Genomic DNA, 22,066 nt, shown 5'->3' on the forward strand with positions numbered 1-22,066 from the left:
AAAAGTTTTATTAAATTTACTTGGTTGACATTGTTTAGTAAAATTATATAGGTTTCAAGTGTACAATTCTCTAATATATCATCTATATATTGTGTTCTGTGTTTCCCACCCAGAGTCAGTTCTTCCATCACCATATATTTTTTTTCCTGATCCCTGGACTCTTGTAACACCAATTTCTTCTTGTTTTTCTTTTTTTCTGAACTTTCTTATCTTTTACTGCTAATCCATTAAAAGCATGTATACCTGAGTTGTGTTCCTTAGTTCTGCTTCTTATTTTACACTCTTTACTTGAGCTTTCTTTATATTCATGCTTATGAATTTACCTACCGCTAAGATGACAATCACTTTTAGCTATGTATCCCCAGCCAGAACTCTTTCCTGAACTCAAGGTTTTTATTTTCAGTGGTATATTGATCATATCTGCCTGGATATTCCATAGGCACCTCAAATTTACCACACCCCAAATTGTACATTCATCCTCCTCAAACCTGTTCTTTCTCCTGTACAGCTTCTCTCTAGTTACTCAGGGAGAAATATGGGAGTTAGCATTAGTTTTCTCCTTTTCCTTCTTCCTTACATCTAATCCATCCCACATTCTTGTCTACTCAACTGTTATTATCTCTTCCTTCCTACTGTGTCTTAGTTGAAGCCCTCATTACTTTTCTCAGGCAAAATATTTTATTGGACCCCACTATCTCTAGCTCACTTGCTTTTAGTCTATCTTCCACTCTGCATATATTGGATTTGGCAATTAAACAATCATCAATAATCTTGACTAGAGTACTTTCAGTGGACTGGTAGGGCAAAAGTCTGCAAGCAATGGATCAGAAAGTAAATTGACAATGTGGAACAATGATGGTAAACTATTCTTTAGAGATTTGACCAAGAGGGGAATAAGAAAGATAGAGTAGGATATATCGAGGGAGAGATCTAATAATGTTTGCAGAATATGTGAAAGAGTTCATTAGAGTGAGACAGTTTGGAAAATGTGGAAGAAATCTCAAATCAATGGAAAGTTCAGATATCTGTGTAGATGGAAAGAGAGTGGGTGAAAACCCCAAGCAATAGATTAGCTTCGTATAGTAAAAGAAAATAATTTTCATAATGAACCTAAAAGGTGAAGATAAATACAAATATAAATCCAATATATCAGGTAGAAAATGAATTAAAGAAGTTCTCATATGATTGCTTTCATTTTTTTTCTACTTAGTAGGAGGAAATGTCATATATTAAGGAATATAAGGGTGTGGTAGGATACATTCAAACAGTATAATTGAAGTCTGACATTGCACCATGAAAGATGCATTGAAGATTTCTACAGTGTGTTCAAGACCCAGCTGTGATTATATGACCAATATACAAGAATACAAGATTTCTTTTAGTTGTGCTAAGGAGCTAGCATATAAAACAAATAAAGTAGATAGATTGCTCTGTGATTGGAGAGTATTAGGATGGGTGTTGGGAAAGTGGAAGATGGTGAAGTCATTGAGGATGCTATCAAAAGAGTGGTTGAAATTATAAAACATGGGTTCTAGATTTCATAAAGTTAGAAGACAGTGCTGGACTGAGAAAATGAAGACAAACAGGGATTTAAGCTTCTCATGACTTTGAAGAATAGATTTAGTGGGAGAGTTGAAAAGATGGGAATCTGCAAATAGAGATGATTAATTATATTGTAAATACTTGTTTGCATGTCTTCTCGCTTCTAGAGTTCAGAGATAATGCTCTATTCACTTTTAACTTCCCTGAACTTAGCATATGTTCTTGCACATAATTAGTAGTCAATAAATAATAATCATTAATTGAAAGAGGGAATAAAATAAAGGTCTTCCTCGATGTATCACTGATTCTGTCTGCCTAGATAACTAGAGTAGTACTTTTGTTAGCAATAGGATGCTTGCTTATAAATAGCGTCAGAGTTGTTTGAAACATATAAAGCATAAGTAAAGGCAGCTTAGTGTAGCATTCAGAGTGTAGGCTGTAGAGCACAATTTCTTGGGTTTAAATCTCAGTTCTGTTACTTAATACCTGTGTGAATTTAGAAAAATTACTTGCTCTCTTTGTCTCAGTCTCTTTAGCCAAGAAACAAGGTTTATAATAGTACAAACATATATCACAAAGCTGTCATAACTTGAATAAATTAATATTTGTAAAGAGCTTAAAAACAGTGCCTGGCACATGGAGAAGCTGTTTGTGTTGTTAAATATTAAATAAAATATTTAGGGTGTTGGAGCCATCCTAAATTAAGGAAGTTACATGATCATTGTTTGGTGGTGTGCCCAGTTGAATGCTTCTCAGTGATAGAGGAGCAATTGAACTAAAGTCACCAATATTCCACTTCATCTCTATTGTCATTCCAAATTGAGTCTCTTACCTTCTCCCACCTACAGCTTCTTATAACAGTAAAGGTGGTTTTGCACCTTAGTATTTAATGAAATCCATCAGAAAATAATATAATTTTAATTATGTACTTTGGCTATAAAACTTACTTAAGCTTTTAAAAATTGCCAATCTTTTGAGAAAATAGAACTGGTTAACTGGAAATTAAAAACTACAAGAAAAATAAATATCTTAAAAATGGGATAGGAAGATTTACCTGGCAGGCATCCACTCTACCCTCCAGATACCCAGCACACAACATTCCAGGTTTGATCACACCTCCATATACCTCTTCCTTGTTGCAGGTTTTATTATCTATAATTTTCACCGTTCCTTTTTGGAGTATATTAGGAATTGTTCCTGAAGAAGGAAGATTATGTAATTTTTGCTAAAGTCAATATTTGTTTCTCTAGCTGTATTATTAGTATCTAACACTATGAACAATTTCCAAATCAATGCAAAACATACATTTTAATTAAGCTTTTATTTGTCTCCTTTCTTAGTAACAAAGAAGTAACTTTATGAACGCAGCAAGCTATTGTTAAAATTGTCATATTTAGAAATACTTAGTGTGTCCATCCATATGCGGTGGGATCTTTTTCCTTTTGAATTATTTTGGAATTTTATATTTATTATATGTATGCCTTAAAAAACAAAATGAAACATTCATATTCCATAAACATACATTTTATGATCAGTTTTAGATTTTTTGTTTTTTGTTACTATGCAAGTAATTCTGAATCCTGTAATTTTAGGTTTATTTTCTTCTGCTTTCAAATGCATTTATGAACATAAATAGCCACTAAATCTTTACATTATCGGGGTCATGGGGATATACGTGCTTAAATGGTCTTTGCTCAAGTAGCCTTATCATAGAGGACTACTCATTTCACCCCATCAAAAATGTCTAATCATCTGTAGTCCTTATTTTTTTTTATGGTATTTAATCTGCACCAAGCATGCTGTGTATGAGTAATTTACTTACTTATTGTATTTCTTGATTATTGTCTTTCTTTGCTAAGAATGTAAGCTTTATGAGGGCAGGAATATATGCCTATTTTATTCATTAATATACCCAAACCACCTACGACAGTATTTGGAACAAAGGTGGTAATCAATATAAGTGTTTACTGAATGAATAAATAAATTAATGAAATGGAAGAAAATTAATTAATTAATAATCTATTGTACATTATCCTCTTTAAATGATTCAGAGAAAGTATTTCTCATATTAGTTGTGATTCTGGATATTGTTTTTAACTCCTAAAACTCAAAAATGCAATAGAGGAAGATTAGGAACTCACCATCAGACTTTAATGTTCCCCATCCAGTGACTGTCACATCTGAATTGGGTGGGAATATATAAGTAGCTTCTGGAAGACACACTCTTCGAATGTTGCTCATATATAATACTGGTGAAGACAGATGCACAACAGCAATGTCATTATCATGTGCAGGGTGATGGAAACCTTCATGAATTATAATATTCTTGATACCTCGCTGTGTTTGTGGATCATTTAAAAGAAGCCCAAAATTAACAGTCCATTGTTTGGGATCATTGGCCCTAAAGAAAATAGATTTGTTTATTAAAAGTCGGAATTGTAGGAATTAATATCTTATGCTTTTAAACAATTAGATATGTTTTGAATTCCTATAGTCATATAGGCATACAAAAGTAAAGTTGTATGTAAAAGAAAAAAAAGAAAAATAACATGGAAGATTTTAAATAACTCAGTAATATTTTAAAAGATAACCCATGGAAACTACATTTTATTCTTGTTTTGTCCAGAAAAAAACTCAAGAGGATTTAGAAAGATAAATATGACAACATAAGACAATTAGATTACATAAAAAGTGGGCAAGGATATGGGACAGAAAAAACTTATGACAATTAAGGAAATATCTAAATCTTCTTTTATAGTCATTAGAAACTATAAATGGGGAAATATTTCAGGCTTTCACTATTATTTGTTAAGCAAGGGTTTGTATGTTAAGCACTGAAAAATGGTGCTCTGGAACATTTTTAAAATCTTAAGTTTGAGAGAGATTTTTGTTTAAAAATGAAACCAATAACATAAAATGAATAGAAATTAGTGAAATGAACCATTAAATAAAAAGGTAATAAAACTTTTAGGTAAAAAAGAAAGTTAAGCTTTTGGGGCAATAATACATCTTTTAAAGAAATAATCATTTCAAATAGGGCTATAACACATATGGGAGAACACAGGATGATTTCAAATACTTATAAACCAATCAATCAATCAATAAATAAATACAAATGTAATAATGATGAGAAAGTAATAGAGCACCCATGTTACATTTGAGATTTATAGTTTCTTTATAAATTTAAATTAAGTGAATCTAGCTTAGTGATTCTCAACTGAGGGCTATTTTCTCCTCCAGGATATATTTGATAGTGCCTGGAGGCGTTTTTGTTTGTCAATCCTTGGAGAATGCTACTGGCATTTGGTGGATATCTATTATCTTCTAATGCACAGTATAGCCTCCCCAGCACCACGATGAAGAATTATTCGATCCAAAGTGTCAATATTGCCACTGTTGACAAACCTTGTGTTAGCCTGAATCTATCTTTTTTTTTTTTTCTGATAATTCATTGAGTAATTTTGAGGCTATACCTCACAATGCTGAACATTTGGAAGTATAGTTATGTGGCCATATTCTTGAAAGATATGTATCAGACTCTTATGTACTTGATTGGCTTTGAGGCCTTAATGTGGCTAATGCTTACTTTATAAAACAGTGAGCAGCAGTGACAAGCCAGCTGTTACTAATCAGAGTGGCTCCACATCGGTGGACACCGTTCTGTTGAAGGCTAGCTTGCCAGGGCCATTCCCCTTCCTTGGCATCCATGCCCCCTGCTATCTTGTTGCCAGAGGAAGTTATTGTGCGTTGTCCACAACCTGCTTAAAACAGAGTTCATTAGCATATCATGATATAGATATTGCTTATGCATGCATTGCTATGGTAAACAAATTCCCCATGATACATGCTACTATTAACTGTGGAAAAATTCATAGTCTTGGAGAAGTTAGGACTAACTTCCTGCTGACATGAGATTTCCTAATGACTCATTCAAAATTGATTAACATCGTCCTTCCTCATCCTCATCGCTTGCCTACACTCCTGTGTTTCTGTGTGGTCTTGCTATGACCTGTTGTTGTAAGAGAGGTAGAATTAAATATTTGAATTTGGAAGATGGTAATTGTATAACCAGTTATGAAGTTGCATAGGGAAATGTGTGCTTTTTAATTTCATAGCAGTTGTTTACAGTAATGATTTCTATGAAACATTCCTGAGAAAGTGCGAATGAATATTAATGTGAATGAGATACTAAAGAGCTAAAGCACTGAGCTTGTACCTTAACAGCTTATGGTATCTGTTAGTAGAGATTATTAGCCTCATTAATAAATATTTTTAGAGGGCAGGAACTATAACTTAAAAAAAAAAAAGTGTCTCCAGGACCTACCTCAGAGAATCTATCTCATAAAAGGAGCTCAACAAATGTTTGTAGAAATGAAGTCTGTATAGTGTAATCCATGAAGCAACTTGAAATAAAAATGATATTTGACTACAAAACCCATTTCTGGAATGACTATGTTCCTAAGCATTTAGGGAGTGAAGAAAACTTGTCATAATTAATGCAGTGGGCACAGATTAAAGCAGTGGCTCTAAATCAGTCACTTTTGCACATCACTCTCCATTTCCAGGAGAAATTTGGCAATATCTGGAGACATTTTCGACTGTCATAATTGGGGTGGGGGTATTGGTATCTAATGGGTCGAGGCCTAAGATGCTGTTAAAAATTCTATAATATATAGGACTGTCCCTGAAACAAAGAATGATCTAGCCCAAAATGCCCATGGCATTCAAATTGAGAAACTCCGAGTTAGAGAAAGGTATTTGTATCAAGAGTAAGAACACGTCAATTAACTGGAAAGGTTAGATGGTCAATTGCTTCACAGAGATGTTGTTAATTGTGACAAAATATATTTTGAGATATTCTTTCCTGAGAGTAGAAAGGCATTAGAAGCCCAGAATAAGACATGTAGAGTTTTTAAAAGGCCTTCACTAGCCCTCTGAAGTCCTTAAGTTTGTATATGGCTCCTGATTCTAGATTGTTCTCTTTGATGCAACCCAAACCTTAGGTTGTTAAGGCACCCTCTTCATAAAAATCACTCAGCTGAAGCAGAGGCTTTGAGGTTGCTATTTTTAATGAGAGCTCTCACATTGTGACTCACTGAATGTAACTCCCTTTTCTTTTCCTCTTTCCACTCCTTTATCATAGACACTACAGAAGATAAAATAAACAATCCAGAACCCAAAGGTATAATGGTTCCTCCCTATCCTCCCTTCTGTTTGGACAACTTCTAAAGGAAGTTGGCTTTTACTCAACTTCCTTCAGAGGAATATAAAAACAAAGATGCTTCTCTGTGGATCAGGAGAACCTCCCCTGAGTGATTCTAACTTCCTTGTTTCTGCTCTTACTCAGAATTTTAATCTAATTCATAACTATGCATCAATGTCCATTTTGAGTTCTCATTTACTCATGATTGTTGTGTCTGTTAAGCTGTCAGCTCCCACCTCTGCATATTACCTTGTCATTATTACTTTGAAATCTTATGTGGCACCTTATAGCTTTTGTTATGTCAAAAGACATCATATGGTAAATTTCAAGGATTTAAGGGATATAATGAAGGTTTTCTGGCTGATACTTTCAGAAACATTAGAGAATCTACTAAGCTCTTACGACTTCCCTACCCTACTGACTGTTACTTCATCACCTGTTACTGCAGTTTAATACACTTTATGTCATGTACCAAAACTCTGTACTTTTTTTAACCCTGTTTGATTTTTCTTGCCTACTTCTCCCTTCTCCTCTTTTATTTCACGTAAAATCAAAATCTCAGACAGGCCAAGTGAAATTCAGAATACTGACCTGGATGGTTATTTAGTGTTCCAGCCTTACCACTGCTTTTATTTCTGTCTTGACTACCTCTCCTCTACCAACCTGACAAATTCCTAGTTGTGGATTTTGATCATATCAGCACTAAAATTTTAAGTGGAATAATTGGCTTTAAGATGTCTTATTAAGTCACCTTAGGACTGTTCAGTCAACATATATCAGAGAGAAAAATAATCTAATACAGCCTTGTGTTTAAGTTTTGCCCAGGTTGTTCAGAAATAATTATGCTGCGACTAAAGGATAGTCAAAGCTGTCAGGGTCACTGTCACTTGGCTCCAAGGAAGATTCCTCTAATCCAGCTACCCCAATCAGTCTCAGTCCCCAGATAAGAGCAGTGCTTCTTCTCAAAGCCTGCCCCAGGCTCTAGCAACCTGGGGATCACATTTCCCAGGGCAGCTACTGGGAGAATGGAAGCAGGATTCCTTGGCCAGCAAGGAAGCTGCCAGCACTAAGGCATTTTACTTCTCAGTACACTAAGCTTGGCTTGTAGGATCAGAATTCCATAGTAAATTCCTATGCCTGAAGCTTTCATAGGCAGAATAGAAACCCAAACAGCTCACATCTATTGAGTGCTTAGTATGAGCTGTATGCTTTTTTATTTTTTAGCACAAACTACACTTTTTTTTATTAAAAAAGAAACTATTTTTGAAACAATATAATTTAGGGAGAAGAGTAGCATTGTTTTACATTTTTGCAAGTCTTTTCAATGTCTGTCTTAATAAAAGATGACTGAACTCTTATGTCTGCTTCTCCTTTCAATCAATTGTGATATGTTTGTTGTTTTGGTCAAAGTATATGAAGAAACTCTAGCCTTATACAAACAGTTGGAAAGGGAGGGGTATTTTAACTCTTGTAAGTATTTACATGTGCTACCTTCTTTTCTCTTCACAATGATTTAGAACTGGAGGTTTGAAAGGTTAAGTAGCCTGTATAAAATTCATCCAGTGGTAAATGGCAGATCTGGGGTTCAAAACTGATGCATAGCTGGTTATAGATTCTAAGTTCTTAATTATCACTGCTTATTTGTAGAACTCGCTGCCATTATGGCATGTAATAATATATTCCTCATTTTAAACCCATGGTAATCAGTTATCTTAATGCCAACTATAATCACCTTAACACAAGTTTCTAAAAGCAGACTTCCCATTACACCTTTATGAATATCACATTGACTCTCAAGTGGAAGTCTTTTTTGCCATCCAAGGAATTAAGCTTCACTAGAAAATAAATCATTGTTGATGAACTTACAATTATGGAGAAGATTTTCTGCTATTGGTGTTTCTATGCCTAAAAGTCAAGTGAAAAGAAAGGGGAAATATTTACATTTATGAACACATTACTTTAAAATTAATGAATTTTAATATTAATTAATATTAATTATTTTGCTTTGGTGAACGCATTTTTCTGCAGACATAATCATTTATTCAATCTTCATGATATATGCATAATTTCTATGTTCATAGATTAGCATAGGGAATAATAAAATCTTAGCATTCATTTTTTGGTTTCTAAGAAACCTCTGACGTTCCCCATTATAAGTAATTTGAAAAAGAGATCTGGGTCCTGGAAAGTACTAAAATATATGAAACAGTGATCTTGTATCTAAATCACCAGATAACTGAACGTATTTTAACAACTTTTATGCACCACTTTAAATACTCTTGGCCCATTTCTTATTCCAGCCGCAGTGTGGTGACGAATTCCATGGACTGCTTTACTCAGGAGTAATTTCACAGATGCCCCTTTCAGGTCAGCACCTAAGACTTCTCGCTTTCTGCCCAGAAGGGCCCCAGTGAACTTTCCCAGATGGACAATGGGAAATGTGGGAGTTAATGCTGTTGGAGCCAGTATAAAATGGGAGCTGATAGACAAAAGCTTCGCCTCAGTCCCAGGGGAACACAGTTCTGAAATATAATTCATAGGGTCCCATGGGATGGAGCTAGGGATGCCCCTGGTGATAGCCAACTCACCTCCCCATTTTATTCTTTCTGCTCTTTACTCTCTCTCGAATCAAATACTGCGGATAAGTATCTGTCTCAGGTGCTGTTTTTTTGGGGAACCAGGGAACCAAGACATTCAGAGAACTATATTCCATTACAAATGTGTTAATAACTAGGAAAGAATACATACATTGCTATATTTAGTTCATTTTTTGGTGTTGAGTGCATTTTGTTGTGCTTTGATTCTTTTAAAATTAATACCCTTTGGGTGGTGAACACACAATGCAATATATAGATGATGTATTATTGAAATTTACACTTGAATCCTATATAATTTTACTAACCAATATCACCCCAATAAACTTGATAAATTAAAAAAAATTAATACCCTTTGTGTGATAAGTTTCAATTATTCAAAACATTTAATTAAGCATGCCATTCCATTTTACATTCATTTTGGATAATAATTTTTTTTTTACTTTAATAATAAGGCAGACTTTAACATTGTCTACTCATTCCTAGAATCTAAAGAATATTACAGGATGAGATTTACTCCAGACAGTTCTGCTCTGGGCCCCACATCCCTGCAAAACTGCAAACATGTTCAATTCATAAGCGACGTATGTGACAAGAGGGTACATTAATGAATCATGACTATGTTCCAAATTTCAGATGCAGAGCATTGTAAATTCACTAGCTATTTCTGCTTAAGAGTTTCTCTTCAAAAAAGAATCACTAGCTGCTTTATAAATTAAATACTATAAATGTCAATGTAGGTTTATGTTTATTACACTCTTGGATTTTTATAAATCCAGGAGGGAGTATCCAGTTCCATATGCCAATTACAATTACATACTCTTACATTAGGTTGCACAACAAACCGAGGAGACAAAAGAATCCTTTACCAGAAAGTCGACTTGTCTGAACAAAAAGACAGGAGCATTTCAGCAGTCAGATGAACTATGAGTAGATATGAGCCACACCTTCGAAAAGAGGAAGGTGGCATGTTTCCATCTAATCCTTAATAACTGCCTTCCAGAGGCTAGTTTTTGTTCGACTGATACCTTTAGAGTTTAATTTTAAGCTTTTTGTGGTTGGTAAAATATATCAAACCATATTAAGATTTTGGATAATAAACTCTTGACAAAGAACGGTTCATTTCTATACCTTAAGAATTAATTATTTAGAAACCCTTCTATGTTTGCAGAACTTTCCTCTTTCCTTGAGGTTTTCTTTATTGATGCGTGACTTGCTAAAGGAAAGAAATCTTTCTGAGTTATAATTTACTTTTAATAGTTGTATTATCCCAGAGCTTAATAGAATAACTATCATTTGGGTAGATAGAGGACAGGTACAGTAAATGGGGAAATGACTTAAGCTGTCACCCCTTTGATCTGAATCACTGTATTTCCTTCCTTTTAAGTCCCATAACTCACACTCAAAGGCTGGAACTCCTATGGATTTACCTCTGAATCAAGGAGTTAACACTGTAACCTAAGATACTCTGTTTACAAAGCACCATATAAAGGAAGTGACAAAAAAAAAATCCAATAGCACTGTCCCTGCCAAGACGGAGATTCCATCAATGAATAATAAGGAAAAGCTGTTTTAAAAAACAGCCAGCAAATGTGCATTGGTCTTCTCCTATGGGCCAGGAATCAATGAATATACATGGACCCTGTTCTCAATGAACTTGGAGTATGATGAAAGAGATATACAACGAAGTAGACAATTTAATATTATGTGATAAGTGCTATGGCAGATGTATGTGTACAAAATCGGATGCACCAAGAAAGTCATATAGCATAGAGGGGTGCCAGGGGAATAGAATAGCTGATAACAAAATTAAAGAATTACTTTTTTTTGGGGAAAATAGGCATAATTGACTCACTGTTGAACACTAGATTAGAAAATACACTTAAATGCTCTCTAAATGGGCTTTTGGATTTGTAATGTTTCATATTTGGTGTCTTTCTGAGTTTAGGAAGCAAGAAATGCAAGGTGCACTGGAAAGAAAGAGGATTCCTTAAAAGTCTGATATCCAGTGACTATTTTATTCCTTGAAAAAAGAAGTCTGAAACATAATAATAATGAAACTAAGCCATGTGATTATAAAGTATAAGGAAGAGTTTTACAGTGGCAGTAGATACATTTATAATATATTTATATAATATATATAACACATTTATATATATATATATATGTATATACACTTAAGTGAATTTATTACTTTGCATGAGTCCAAATGTGAGTCCAAATGTTAAATTAGTTAATTATTCCTTGTTTTCAGATAGTTTTCCTAGAGTTCTAGCATTAAAAATAGAGATCAGCTGAATTCTCTTATGGAATGTATTTTATGGGGTATTTTTAAATGCTCATGTGGTAGATTCCTGACAACTTTAAACCTATAAATGTACATGGACTTACTGAGCAAGGTAACTGTGATAAAATCATTTTCTACTATGGAAGGTCATTCATAATATTTTCACACACACACACACACAAAGCTACTCTGGAGTATTAAGATGACTGGTCTACATTGAAAGGCAAAAGAATAGAGTGTGGATCTGGATTGTGATTAAACAAAATCTGAATCCTTCATTCATTGTAGGCTTTTATTCATTACCTGGCTGCATATTTAACCTCAGTAAGTGCTTTGCTTTAAGCATCTAATTAGGCTGAAAATTATATCTGTGGTTAGATATTAAATATCATTTGTCATTCCTCAGAGTAATGTAGATTTTTCACAGTACATATCTTCAATATGTTTATCATTTTGACTCTGAAGATAAAATTTTTAAAAAGATTTTAAGATTTAATTTATTAAAACTTTATGTTAATTAAGCTTAATTAATTAATAATCAGTTGTATATGCAAGTAGTAGGTTTTAAGGTAGAACTGCATTTCAATATTTTCTAGGTTTATGCAGATTTTAAGAAATATGAAAAATCAGAACTATCTATTTTTATTTGGTATTCTATCTGCTTCTCCTATGAGTTAGCCATTGTTGATTTTAAGCTTTGGAAGCAGTACAAAAGACTACTGTAATGAACAGAGGAAAAGACATGTACTGAGGAGCATATTTAGATAGCTATGTCGATGTAGTGAGCAGTAGACAATGGAAGTCATAACCTCTCTTATAATTTTGAAAATGCTGTCCTTGTGTTTCTGAGGGGCCCTTTTGAGGACACACAGGAAGTTAATATTTAGGATTAGTACTTTCAGTTTGGAAGTTTCTAGCTTGGGTCTCCTAGGTACCTAGACACCTTGGGAAGGTCTGCATTTGATGGCACACCTCTGGTGTTTCATCCAGCAGAGAATACTTTGTAAATTCCTTTCAGTTCATATCCACTGCTTTCTTTAAGATCCATCTTAAGAGGTAGCTTCTCCAAAAAGTTTTCCTTCTATCTCCTTCTTCTCAGAAAATGTCTTAGCTTCATATTCCCTTGCCAATTTGCATCTAGTAGTTTTTTATGTAAATACCCATCACCTGGTAATATTCACTTGTTCATTCTGAATGAATTAATTTTTTTTCTTCTGGAACTTATTTCAAGTTGCTTGTTTTAAATTTAAAATTAAAAAACAAACATTAATTCTCAGAACTATACATATTTGAAAAAAATACAGAAAAATAAATATATTTAGACAGTGGTTAATAGACCCGATTACAACCATAGCAGAATTTATAGACTTGTTTTATGTAGTACTCATGAGTAAATCCATGACAATTACATGGCTTTTGAAGTTGCACAAGTAAGCGGTCATTAAACACAGACCACAACTATTCTTTTCTTACTCAGAACACATAGGATTCTTTTGTGTTTCTTCAAAAATTCTGCATAAGAGACAAAGTATGTAGAGGGAACAAAGAATGTAGAGAGTACAAAGGATGGAAAAGCTGATTAGGAAGAAATTTCTGAAGTATTTAAGTGTAAATTTCTACCTGGCCTGAGTTCACAGGCTTGGTAAAGATACTTCTTTCTTTTTAACATAGAGCTATTAATATTTTAAATACCTTTTCTTGTCCCTTATTGACTTTCCACCCACATTATGAGCTTTAATAAAAGTTCTTAGATGCACATCTTATCAGAAAAATCACTTTAAGGGGAAAGCATTAAAATTGGCATTTATTATATGGTACTTTCAGCCTTTTAACATGTAATGCATTAAGAGAAGTAGGAAAGAAATAGTCACGTAATTTTTCAATAACATGAAAGAAGAATCAAAGTGGTTTTTCTGATAGTTTTAGAACCCTCACAATCTTATCTAAAGTGTTTTCAAGTGTCAAAAGATTTCAGGCTGCTGGTATGGAAGATAAAACATCATTATTATGTTTTAGTAGGAGTAACCCCATGCTAGTTTTTCATCCGCAGAAAGATTTCTAAAATTTTCAAAAACACTTAAAAAATCTCATACCGTGACTCATTTAAGTAATATTTGTTATGATGGTAACTCAGAGATCTAGGAACATGAGCGATAAGGAGCCAAAGTTATTAGGACATCAAATAATCTAATTTAAAGATTTTACATGTATATTTTTATAATGTAATTTAAAAATTGAACATTTATTATGAGATAATAGTAAATTCAGATGAGATTGCAATAAATCACTTTTATGTACCCTTTACACAATTTCCACAAAGGTAATATCTTGCAAAGATGCTATAAAAGGTAACATCTTCAAAACCATAGTACAATATCCTACTCAGGATATTGACATTGATGCTGTTAAAATACACAACATTTCCATCACCACAAGTATCTGTCATGTTGCCCTTTTATAGCCACATCTGCTTCCTCTCATCTTAATCCCTGGCAAACACTAACCTGTTCTTCCATTCTATAATTGTTTTTTTCATTTCAAGAATGTCATATGTTCACATTGATAGAATAATACAGTATGTAACTTTTGAATTGGCTTCTTTCACTCAGTGTAGCTTTCTAGAGATTCATCTAAGTTCTTTACATTGCTGAGTAGTATTTTACCCAAGTTTGTTTAACCATTTACTTGTTGAAGGGTATCTGGGTTGTTTTTAGTTTTTTGCTACTAGAAATAAAGTTGTTAAAAATGTTTATGTATACATTTTTGTTTGAATGCAAGTCATCATTTTTGTCTGGGATAATGCCCAGGAGGCAGTTCTGGGTTGTATGGTAGCTGCATGTTTAATTTCTTTTTTAAATTATCAAACTGTTTTCCAGAGTAGATAAAGTATTTTACATTTCCTCAGGCATTGTATGAGTGATTCAGTTTCTCTACTCCCTTGCCAGAATTTGGTTTTGTCATCATGTTAATTCTCCTTTTTCTTATCTTCCTATATTCTTTGCAGTTTTATCATTTTTCAGGACTTCGTTATCACTTTATGGGAGTGGCCATCATATTATGGTTTTAGACCCAAGCTTTCTCCAGAGGACCAATTCTTTATTTCCAAATGCTTGATAAATAACTTTATCTGGAGATATATATTTTATCTAAGACTCAAAATTTAAGCTAACCACCTATATTCTAATCCTTCTCCATTGTCTCCTATTTCTCTATGAAGTTACCACCCCACTAATTACTCGGGCTTAAAACTTGGATATTGTACTCAATTCCTCTTACCATTGTGCCTCACATCCAGTTGTTCAGTTCTGCCATTTCTATAAATATAATCTCTTTGACAAATGTCCGCTATTTTTAATATTATTTTCACTATGATAGTTCAGGTTTTCAATTCTTCACATTTGGACCATTGTAATTCCTTCCTAACTGATCTTTCTGCTTAAGGATTCTGTGTTAATTTTACACAACATTATCAGATAAAATTTTAGAAAGCAAAGATTTGAGTGTGTGTTTCATGTGTTAATAGATCTTAATGGACCTTCTATTCCTACCAAAGTGCAAACCCTTTAACCAAAAATTTTCCTCTCTTAATTTTCATTATGTTATAACTCACTCAAGCTAGACATAAGAAATGCCATGGTCTCAAAAGCTTAGGTTCCTGGGAAGTCAAAGGAAGCTAGGACATAGTTTAAAGGAGAGAGGGTTGTTGGTCTAGATCAGTGGGTCTCAACCTTCCTAATGCCAAGACCCTTCAATACAGTTCCTCATGTTGTGGTGACCCCCAAACATAAAATTATTTTTGTTGCTACTCTATAACTGTAATTTTGCTACTGTTATGAATTGTAACGTAAATATCTGATATGCAGGATGTATTTTCATTGTTACAAATTGAACATAATTAAAGCATAGTGATTAATCACAAAAACAATATGTAATTATATATTGTGAAATATTTATTTCTAATTACAAATAAATGAAATTTTGTCTTGAAGCATGGAGATGGATAGAGGAGTGGTGTCTCGGTTCCTAAGACCATCAAAAATATGTGTTTTCCAATGGTCTTAGGCGACCCCTGTGAAAGGGTCATTTGACCCCCTAAGGGGTCACGACCCACAGGTTGAGAACCTCTGGTCTAGGTGTATGTACGTTTAGCCTCCTGGAAGTATGTGAGGCAAGTAGGTTTCCAAATGCCCATAGCAAATTTGAACTTATTTGGGCATGATGCTGATTGGCAGTGCACTCTGGCCAGTTGTATTAGTCACTGTTTCCGAGAGAAGCAGAAATTATTTATTACGATGAATTGGCTCATGGGCAATTATGGAGGCTTCGAAGTCCCATGATCTGCCATCTGCAAGCTGGAGACCTAGAAAAGCCAGTGGTTTAATTCCAGTCCAAGTCCAAAGGTCTGAGGACTGAACTGCCAGTGGTTTAAATTCCAGTGTGAGAGCAGGAAAAAACCAATGTCCCAGCTTAATCAGTTTGCAAGAGAGAAAGCATTCACCCTTCTTCTGTCTTTTTGTGGATTATGCCCACTCACAATTGGGAGGGCAATTAGCTTTAATCAGTCCACCAATTCAAATACTAACATCCTTACAGACACACTGAAATAATGTTTAACTAGATATCTGGGCATTCTGTAGCCCAGTCAAGTTGACACATGAAAATAACCATCCTACAGATCTATCCTACCTTAGATGGATGATGCTGGACATAATCAGGACAGTAGTATCCGGGATCTAGGTATTCAATCCCTTGGGTACAAGATCCCAACCATTTTATGGGTAGTAGTTTAGCTATTAGGACCCAGCCCAAAGTGCTAAGTTTCTGAGAACTACAGTTTTAGCAGAGAATGCAAATGTAAAACCAATGCAAATAGCTAAAATAAAGATAGTTGTATAAAAACTATCAATAATGGAGAAACAGATTGGGAATTCAGTCAAGAAGTGTCAAGGAAAGGATATGATGCAGAGAGGATATGGCAGAAATTGAAGACTCATCTCAGGTTAACTGGATCTAAATTGGCAAGATAGATTTGGAATTCCACTGAATAAAATCTGTTGGGGTATGATCTACTAACAGCCTGCCTATTTTGGTCTGGAATGTCAGATTGTTTTTCTGTGCTTAGAACTGAGTGACTCTAGATGGATCAAAGGAAGTAGTCTAGGAAATTAACTGAATTTACCCACTGTGGAGTGTTTTAGTATTAATAATTAAAAATTAGTGCTTATCAAAAATAACTCATAAAATTATAATGGTTTTGTCCTCTCATGGAGGTTAGAAAATAATAAGAATGATTAGTTTGGAAGACCATTCTTAATTCATGGATATTTTTGTAGAAATGTCTCACATGTCCTGTTAATAGTGGATCCTTTAACACAATGACTATATATTAATATTTAAACTCTCTTAAAGTATCTGAACAGTATCTAATACATAATTATATGGTTCAGTAATATGTATTTCAAACTCTAACTCAAGATTGCACTTGAAAAATACCTAAAGAAATATTACTTTAAATAAATTCCTGGTTTTATTGAAAGATATTTTGAAATAGCAACAAGAATAGTGCTCTATATCTTCAGGAGACTGGGCAATATTTTCTCTGGAATAAAGTCAAGAATCTAAAAAGAAGGGTATTTGAGGAGCCAAAAGACATATAAAAAATTGGTTCACTAAACCTTATATAATTAAATAAGAAGGCTCAACACACCCTCATCCAAAGGCTATTTGCCTTTCGAATTTTTGTACATACATTACTATAAATTATTTAAAATGAATTTTAAGAAGGTAGAAGAGAAGATGGAGAAAATACAAATGATAGCAAGAACTCTGCTTGACATTAAATTATGAGAAAGAAATAAAATATAAAGAACAAATATGAGACGTGAAAACCCTAAATGTTGGGGTCACTTGGTGAGAGCATCAATAACTCCACATTTCCCTAAATTCCCTGAGGGCACTACAATACTTACTATGTATTAATGGATGTCCATAGTAATCTCAAAAAGTAGATGGTAAGTTTGAGAAATATTTTTATAAAAATATAATTTTAAGAGAATTTATGTTTTATTAAAAAGATAAAATATAAGCTATGAAGAAAATTTGCCTAATTAGGAAGACTTATTTCCAATGAATTGTCAGTGCTCAAGGTCTTATACTACTTAGAATATTTTAAGAAACTTATTGCTAATAAAATAGGTTTATAGAACTGAAGATTGGTTCTTGGTTAAGAAATGACACTTTGGGCAATAATACGCTTTAAAAAATTGTCTTCTATTATTATCAAAAAATGATTGGTTAATCAGTTGCTTAAAGCATGGCACAGATGAAGCCATGTGTTGTCTCAGGATCAAGTCACCTGGAAAGTGGGTGTTTTACTAACATCATCCATACATGAGTGTTGGCTACCTGCCCACAAATGAGTGTTAGGACAGAGCTTTATTCTTCTTATAAAACTCTTAATAGTGGGTCAAGACCGTCATCCTGTGTATGAAGTTCTGTGTTATTGTTCTTTCTATTACTTCTACATAATTTGAGTTTTTATTTTAACCAATTATAATTTAGCATAAGTATTTAAAATATTTTTCATACTTGTTCAGTAGGTGATTAAGCATACCATTATATATAGGCATTTTTTTTGTAGGAAATGATTATTATTTTTTTAAACCAAATTACAGTCATACCCTTAAATATGCCAATTAAAGTTATAAGCATTCAACTTTATAAGGTGTTTCATTTGAAACCCTCACACTACCTTGTGAGGCATTTCTTTGCTTTTACAAGGAATGACTTGGATTTTTCCTTCCAGAGCTTCCAGGAGGGAGTTGCCATGTGGCCATACTTGCAATTGTGTAATTGGTACATCTAGTCTAATGTTACGTTTTCTTCATATCTCTTGGCTTGAGAGTTTTTGGCAATGATATCAAGTGCATCATGCTGTGAGATCAACTTGTTTGGTGAGATATAACTTGCATTGCTTTGCTTGTTCTTTCTTTTTCCATTAAAGTTTGTACATAAACATTAAGTATCATATGTATGTTCTGGTTTGATTGTAAAGCTATAAAATAACTTAAGGAGACCATGTAAGCAGTCGTATTCTAAAACAATTAATAAAGGGTTTTGTTAACTAATTTTAACTATTGACATTATCATCTCTATTTCAAAAGACTGTGGTATTGTTTAAGCATAAGTGAATATATATTTTCTGGTTTGGGAATACATAAAAACTTTCCCTATTGACATCAATGATATTAGATTAAAGAATTTGCCTTATGAGAGGTTTCTCAGGAAACCTCTTTTGTGGGAAAGCTATACTATCAGTTGATTTTCTAGGTTTTATGCTAAGTAGTTAATTTGAAAATCTGATCCAGTGACTTTAAAATTTATGGAGAAAACTGATCTTTCACTGAAGAATACACTCTGTAAATACCGATTGATAGTAGCTTGGAAGGTAGTAGCATTGTCATTTTTCAGGCAATTCAGGAGTGAGTGTATAATCTAATTATACATTACGTTCATGAGTCCTAATAAATGAAGCACTCTTTACATAATAAATCTGGGGTAGCAATGTCTGCTAGCAGCATACATGTGGCACACTTCTCATCAGCCCTCCTCAATTGGGACTCAGGAAGAGAATTAGCTCTAAAGCTGTAGGGAGCTTTCATTTTTAAATGAATGAACTGTTTTTTTTATGCATCTGGGATAGTACTAACTACATATTATCCTTGGGTGAACTAAAAGTAGTCACACATACTATTTTCTTTAGGGCTCAATTCTTTTGTGGAACTTTAGTTGAGAAAGATATACACCCATATACTGGAATTGCCAAAAAAATGTATACAAGGGGACACGTTGGTCAGTGTTGCTCAAGCAGTAATCAGAAGTGTCTTGGAACTGATGGTAACCACTCTGAGCACCTTTTGTAATTGCAGAAATCAAATGTGACTTGTATTCACCTTTTGTTATCAGTATATATTGAGTATTACAATTTTAATACAGTTTTCCTTTCTTAAAATGTGTATACATTTTTCAGCACCCTCTGTATATATACTCTTCTATTCTGCAGCTTTGATATTATGGAAGTCATTAATTCATCCAACAACCATTCACTGCTATATGCCAGGCCCTGTGCTGGGGACTTAGGATATAATGTTAAGCAAAAATGAACATGGCCTCTGCTCTCATGGAGATTATGATCTGATGGGAAAGACGGTCAGTAATCAAATAATCACCTTAGTGAATATGTAACTAAAACCTGAGAAAATTCTCTGAAGGAAAGGAATTGGCTCCTCTGAGAGTTGTGTCAAAGGAATATGACCTCTACTGGAATTGTTGGTCCAAAGTGGTAAAAAGGGTGGAGATGCCAGTGGACTGAGCAATGGGGCTTTGGGCATGTTGTTAACAAAACCAGTTTTCAGCTGTTCTCATCTAGCAATTTGCAGTCACTGTTTGATTTTACCAACTGATGACAGACAGCATTAGGTCCAATCCACATCACACTTTATATTGGATAACCTTAAAATATGTTTGTGAAATAATGATAGTAATTGTGCTTTTTGTCTCATATATACTAACTCAGTGTGAATTTAAATGTACACAGGCTTTTTGCTAAGAGGGACAATGCTTTTTTTCTTTCAATTCTTTGAATTCCTTATAGTGCCTACGAAAACCCCATAATTGTTTATTAAAAATAATGTTTCATAATATTTTATTTTAACTCCTTTCAGCAATTCTTAGTTAGATATTGATTTACATCCTTTTTTCATTGATATTAAACCTGAGGACAGAGTTGAAAAGATTTGGATTTAGAGTCACTGACTACAGATTTCAAAAGAAGGAAGATTTTTTTTTTTCACTAGGAACTTTAAATCTGCAGCTAAACCAGATTTTTGGTGCAGTTCTCAGTTCTAAACTGATTCATAAAATAATATAGAGAATGCACAGTGCACTTAGAATCACAAGACATGGGTTCAAGTCTTGAGTCTGCTCATTATTTATTTTATGACTTGGGACAAATCACTTTACTTCATTGAATTGTCTTTACTCGTAAATGAGGTAACCAGACCAGAGACCTCTAAGGTCTTTTCCAATTCTAAAGTCTTCCAAATAACCACTGTGCAATGGCTAATGCATTTTCATACATTTGATCTGGACCATAAACCAGTAATGTATTTTCACCATTCCTGATTTTGCCACTGATCTGGGATAAATAACTTAAGATGCATGGCAGTAGAGAATACAAATTCTAAGTGAAAATCCAGTGAGATTTCGCTTTTCAGTTGTAACAATCCATGGGAAATTTTTTTTAAAATCACCAAACAATATCCTTTTTTATACCCTCATTCTAGTATCATTTTGTATATCATAGGAAAAGAAAAATGAATTTAGTATTAATAAAAACAAAAAATAACTAATAAGGTAAAATTTTATCCAAATTTCCTCAGCTATAATCAGTTTTCAGTCAATATTTATTCAATAAATGAATAAACAAATTAAACCAGTGATCGATTTTTTTTATTTTTCCTGGAAATGATTTAGCATTATTACTAAGATTATATGAGGCAATTTTCCTGGAGTAGATATAATTATTAAATATTGAAATGTTAATGGACACTTTAGTTGACCTTTTGTTTCTACAAAAGCAATAATTTTTTTTTTTTACATTTTCAAATGTCTAAATACATCAGCATTTTATTTGTTTTATCTTACTATTGTCACTGAATAATATTCCAAGTTATTCTGGGACAAAGTAGAATAAGACTATAGCCTTTCTGATTCTCAAAAATGTGTATTTTTAATTAAATTTATTGCTGTGACATTGGTTAATAAAATTATGTAGATTTCAAGTGTATAATTCTATAATACATCATCTGTATATTGCATTGTATGCTCATCATCCAAAGTCAAATCTTCTTCCATCACCATATATTTGACCCCCTTTACCCTTTTCTACCTCCTCTCCTCTCCCTTTACCCTCTGGTAACCACTAAGCCTTTGTCAGTGTCTATGAGATTTTTTCTTGTATGTTTGTCTTGTTTGTTGTAAAAGCAATATTTTTTATCCCTTGGTTCAACTGCCACTGATTTTCTTCATCCCTGAGGCTTGTAAAGTCTCTTTAAATGGGCTATTGTCCTGCTTTGAATCCATATAAAAAAGCACATAGGTATAGACCCTAAGATTTAGTTGGCTCTGCAATGAATATCCAGTATACAATTATCAGAAGAATAACCATGGTGGCTGGAAAAATATTCTTTTCTAAAGTGTATATATATAGAAAAAGACAGTCTGAGGAATACAATCAATAATGTTGTAAGTATTTCTTAGGGTGCCAGATGGACCCATGTCCTTTTGGGGAGTCCACTTCATAGTTGATGTAGAGGCCTGACCACCGCATTGTATTTCTGAAACTGATGTTGAATAATACTGTATGTCAACTATAATTAT

General features: G+C 33.5%; 1 protein-coding gene across 1 annotated transcript in view; it reads right to left on the bottom strand.

The window, feature by feature from the left end:
• Nucleotides 1-22,066, bottom strand: part of LOC109375908 (transmembrane protease serine 11C-like) — a 61,927-nt gene that overhangs the window by 2,092 nt on the left and 37,769 nt on the right. Inside the window, exons 6-9 of the mRNA XM_019631468.1 lie at nucleotides 8,612-8,650; nucleotides 5,129-5,300; nucleotides 3,684-3,943; nucleotides 2,597-2,739 (exon numbers count right to left, since the gene is read on the bottom strand). Of these exons, the coding sequence (XP_019487013.1) occupies nucleotides 2,597-2,739; nucleotides 3,684-3,943; nucleotides 5,129-5,300; nucleotides 8,612-8,650 (614 nt within the window). The remainder of the gene's footprint in view (nucleotides 1-2,596; nucleotides 2,740-3,683; nucleotides 3,944-5,128; nucleotides 5,301-8,611; nucleotides 8,651-22,066) is intronic.

This window comes from Hipposideros armiger, unplaced genomic scaffold (genome assembly GCF_001890085.2).
Source record: "Hipposideros armiger isolate ML-2016 unplaced genomic scaffold, ASM189008v1 scaffold_1001, whole genome shotgun sequence".
Lineage (NCBI taxonomy): Eukaryota > Metazoa > Chordata > Mammalia > Chiroptera > Hipposideridae > Hipposideros > Hipposideros armiger.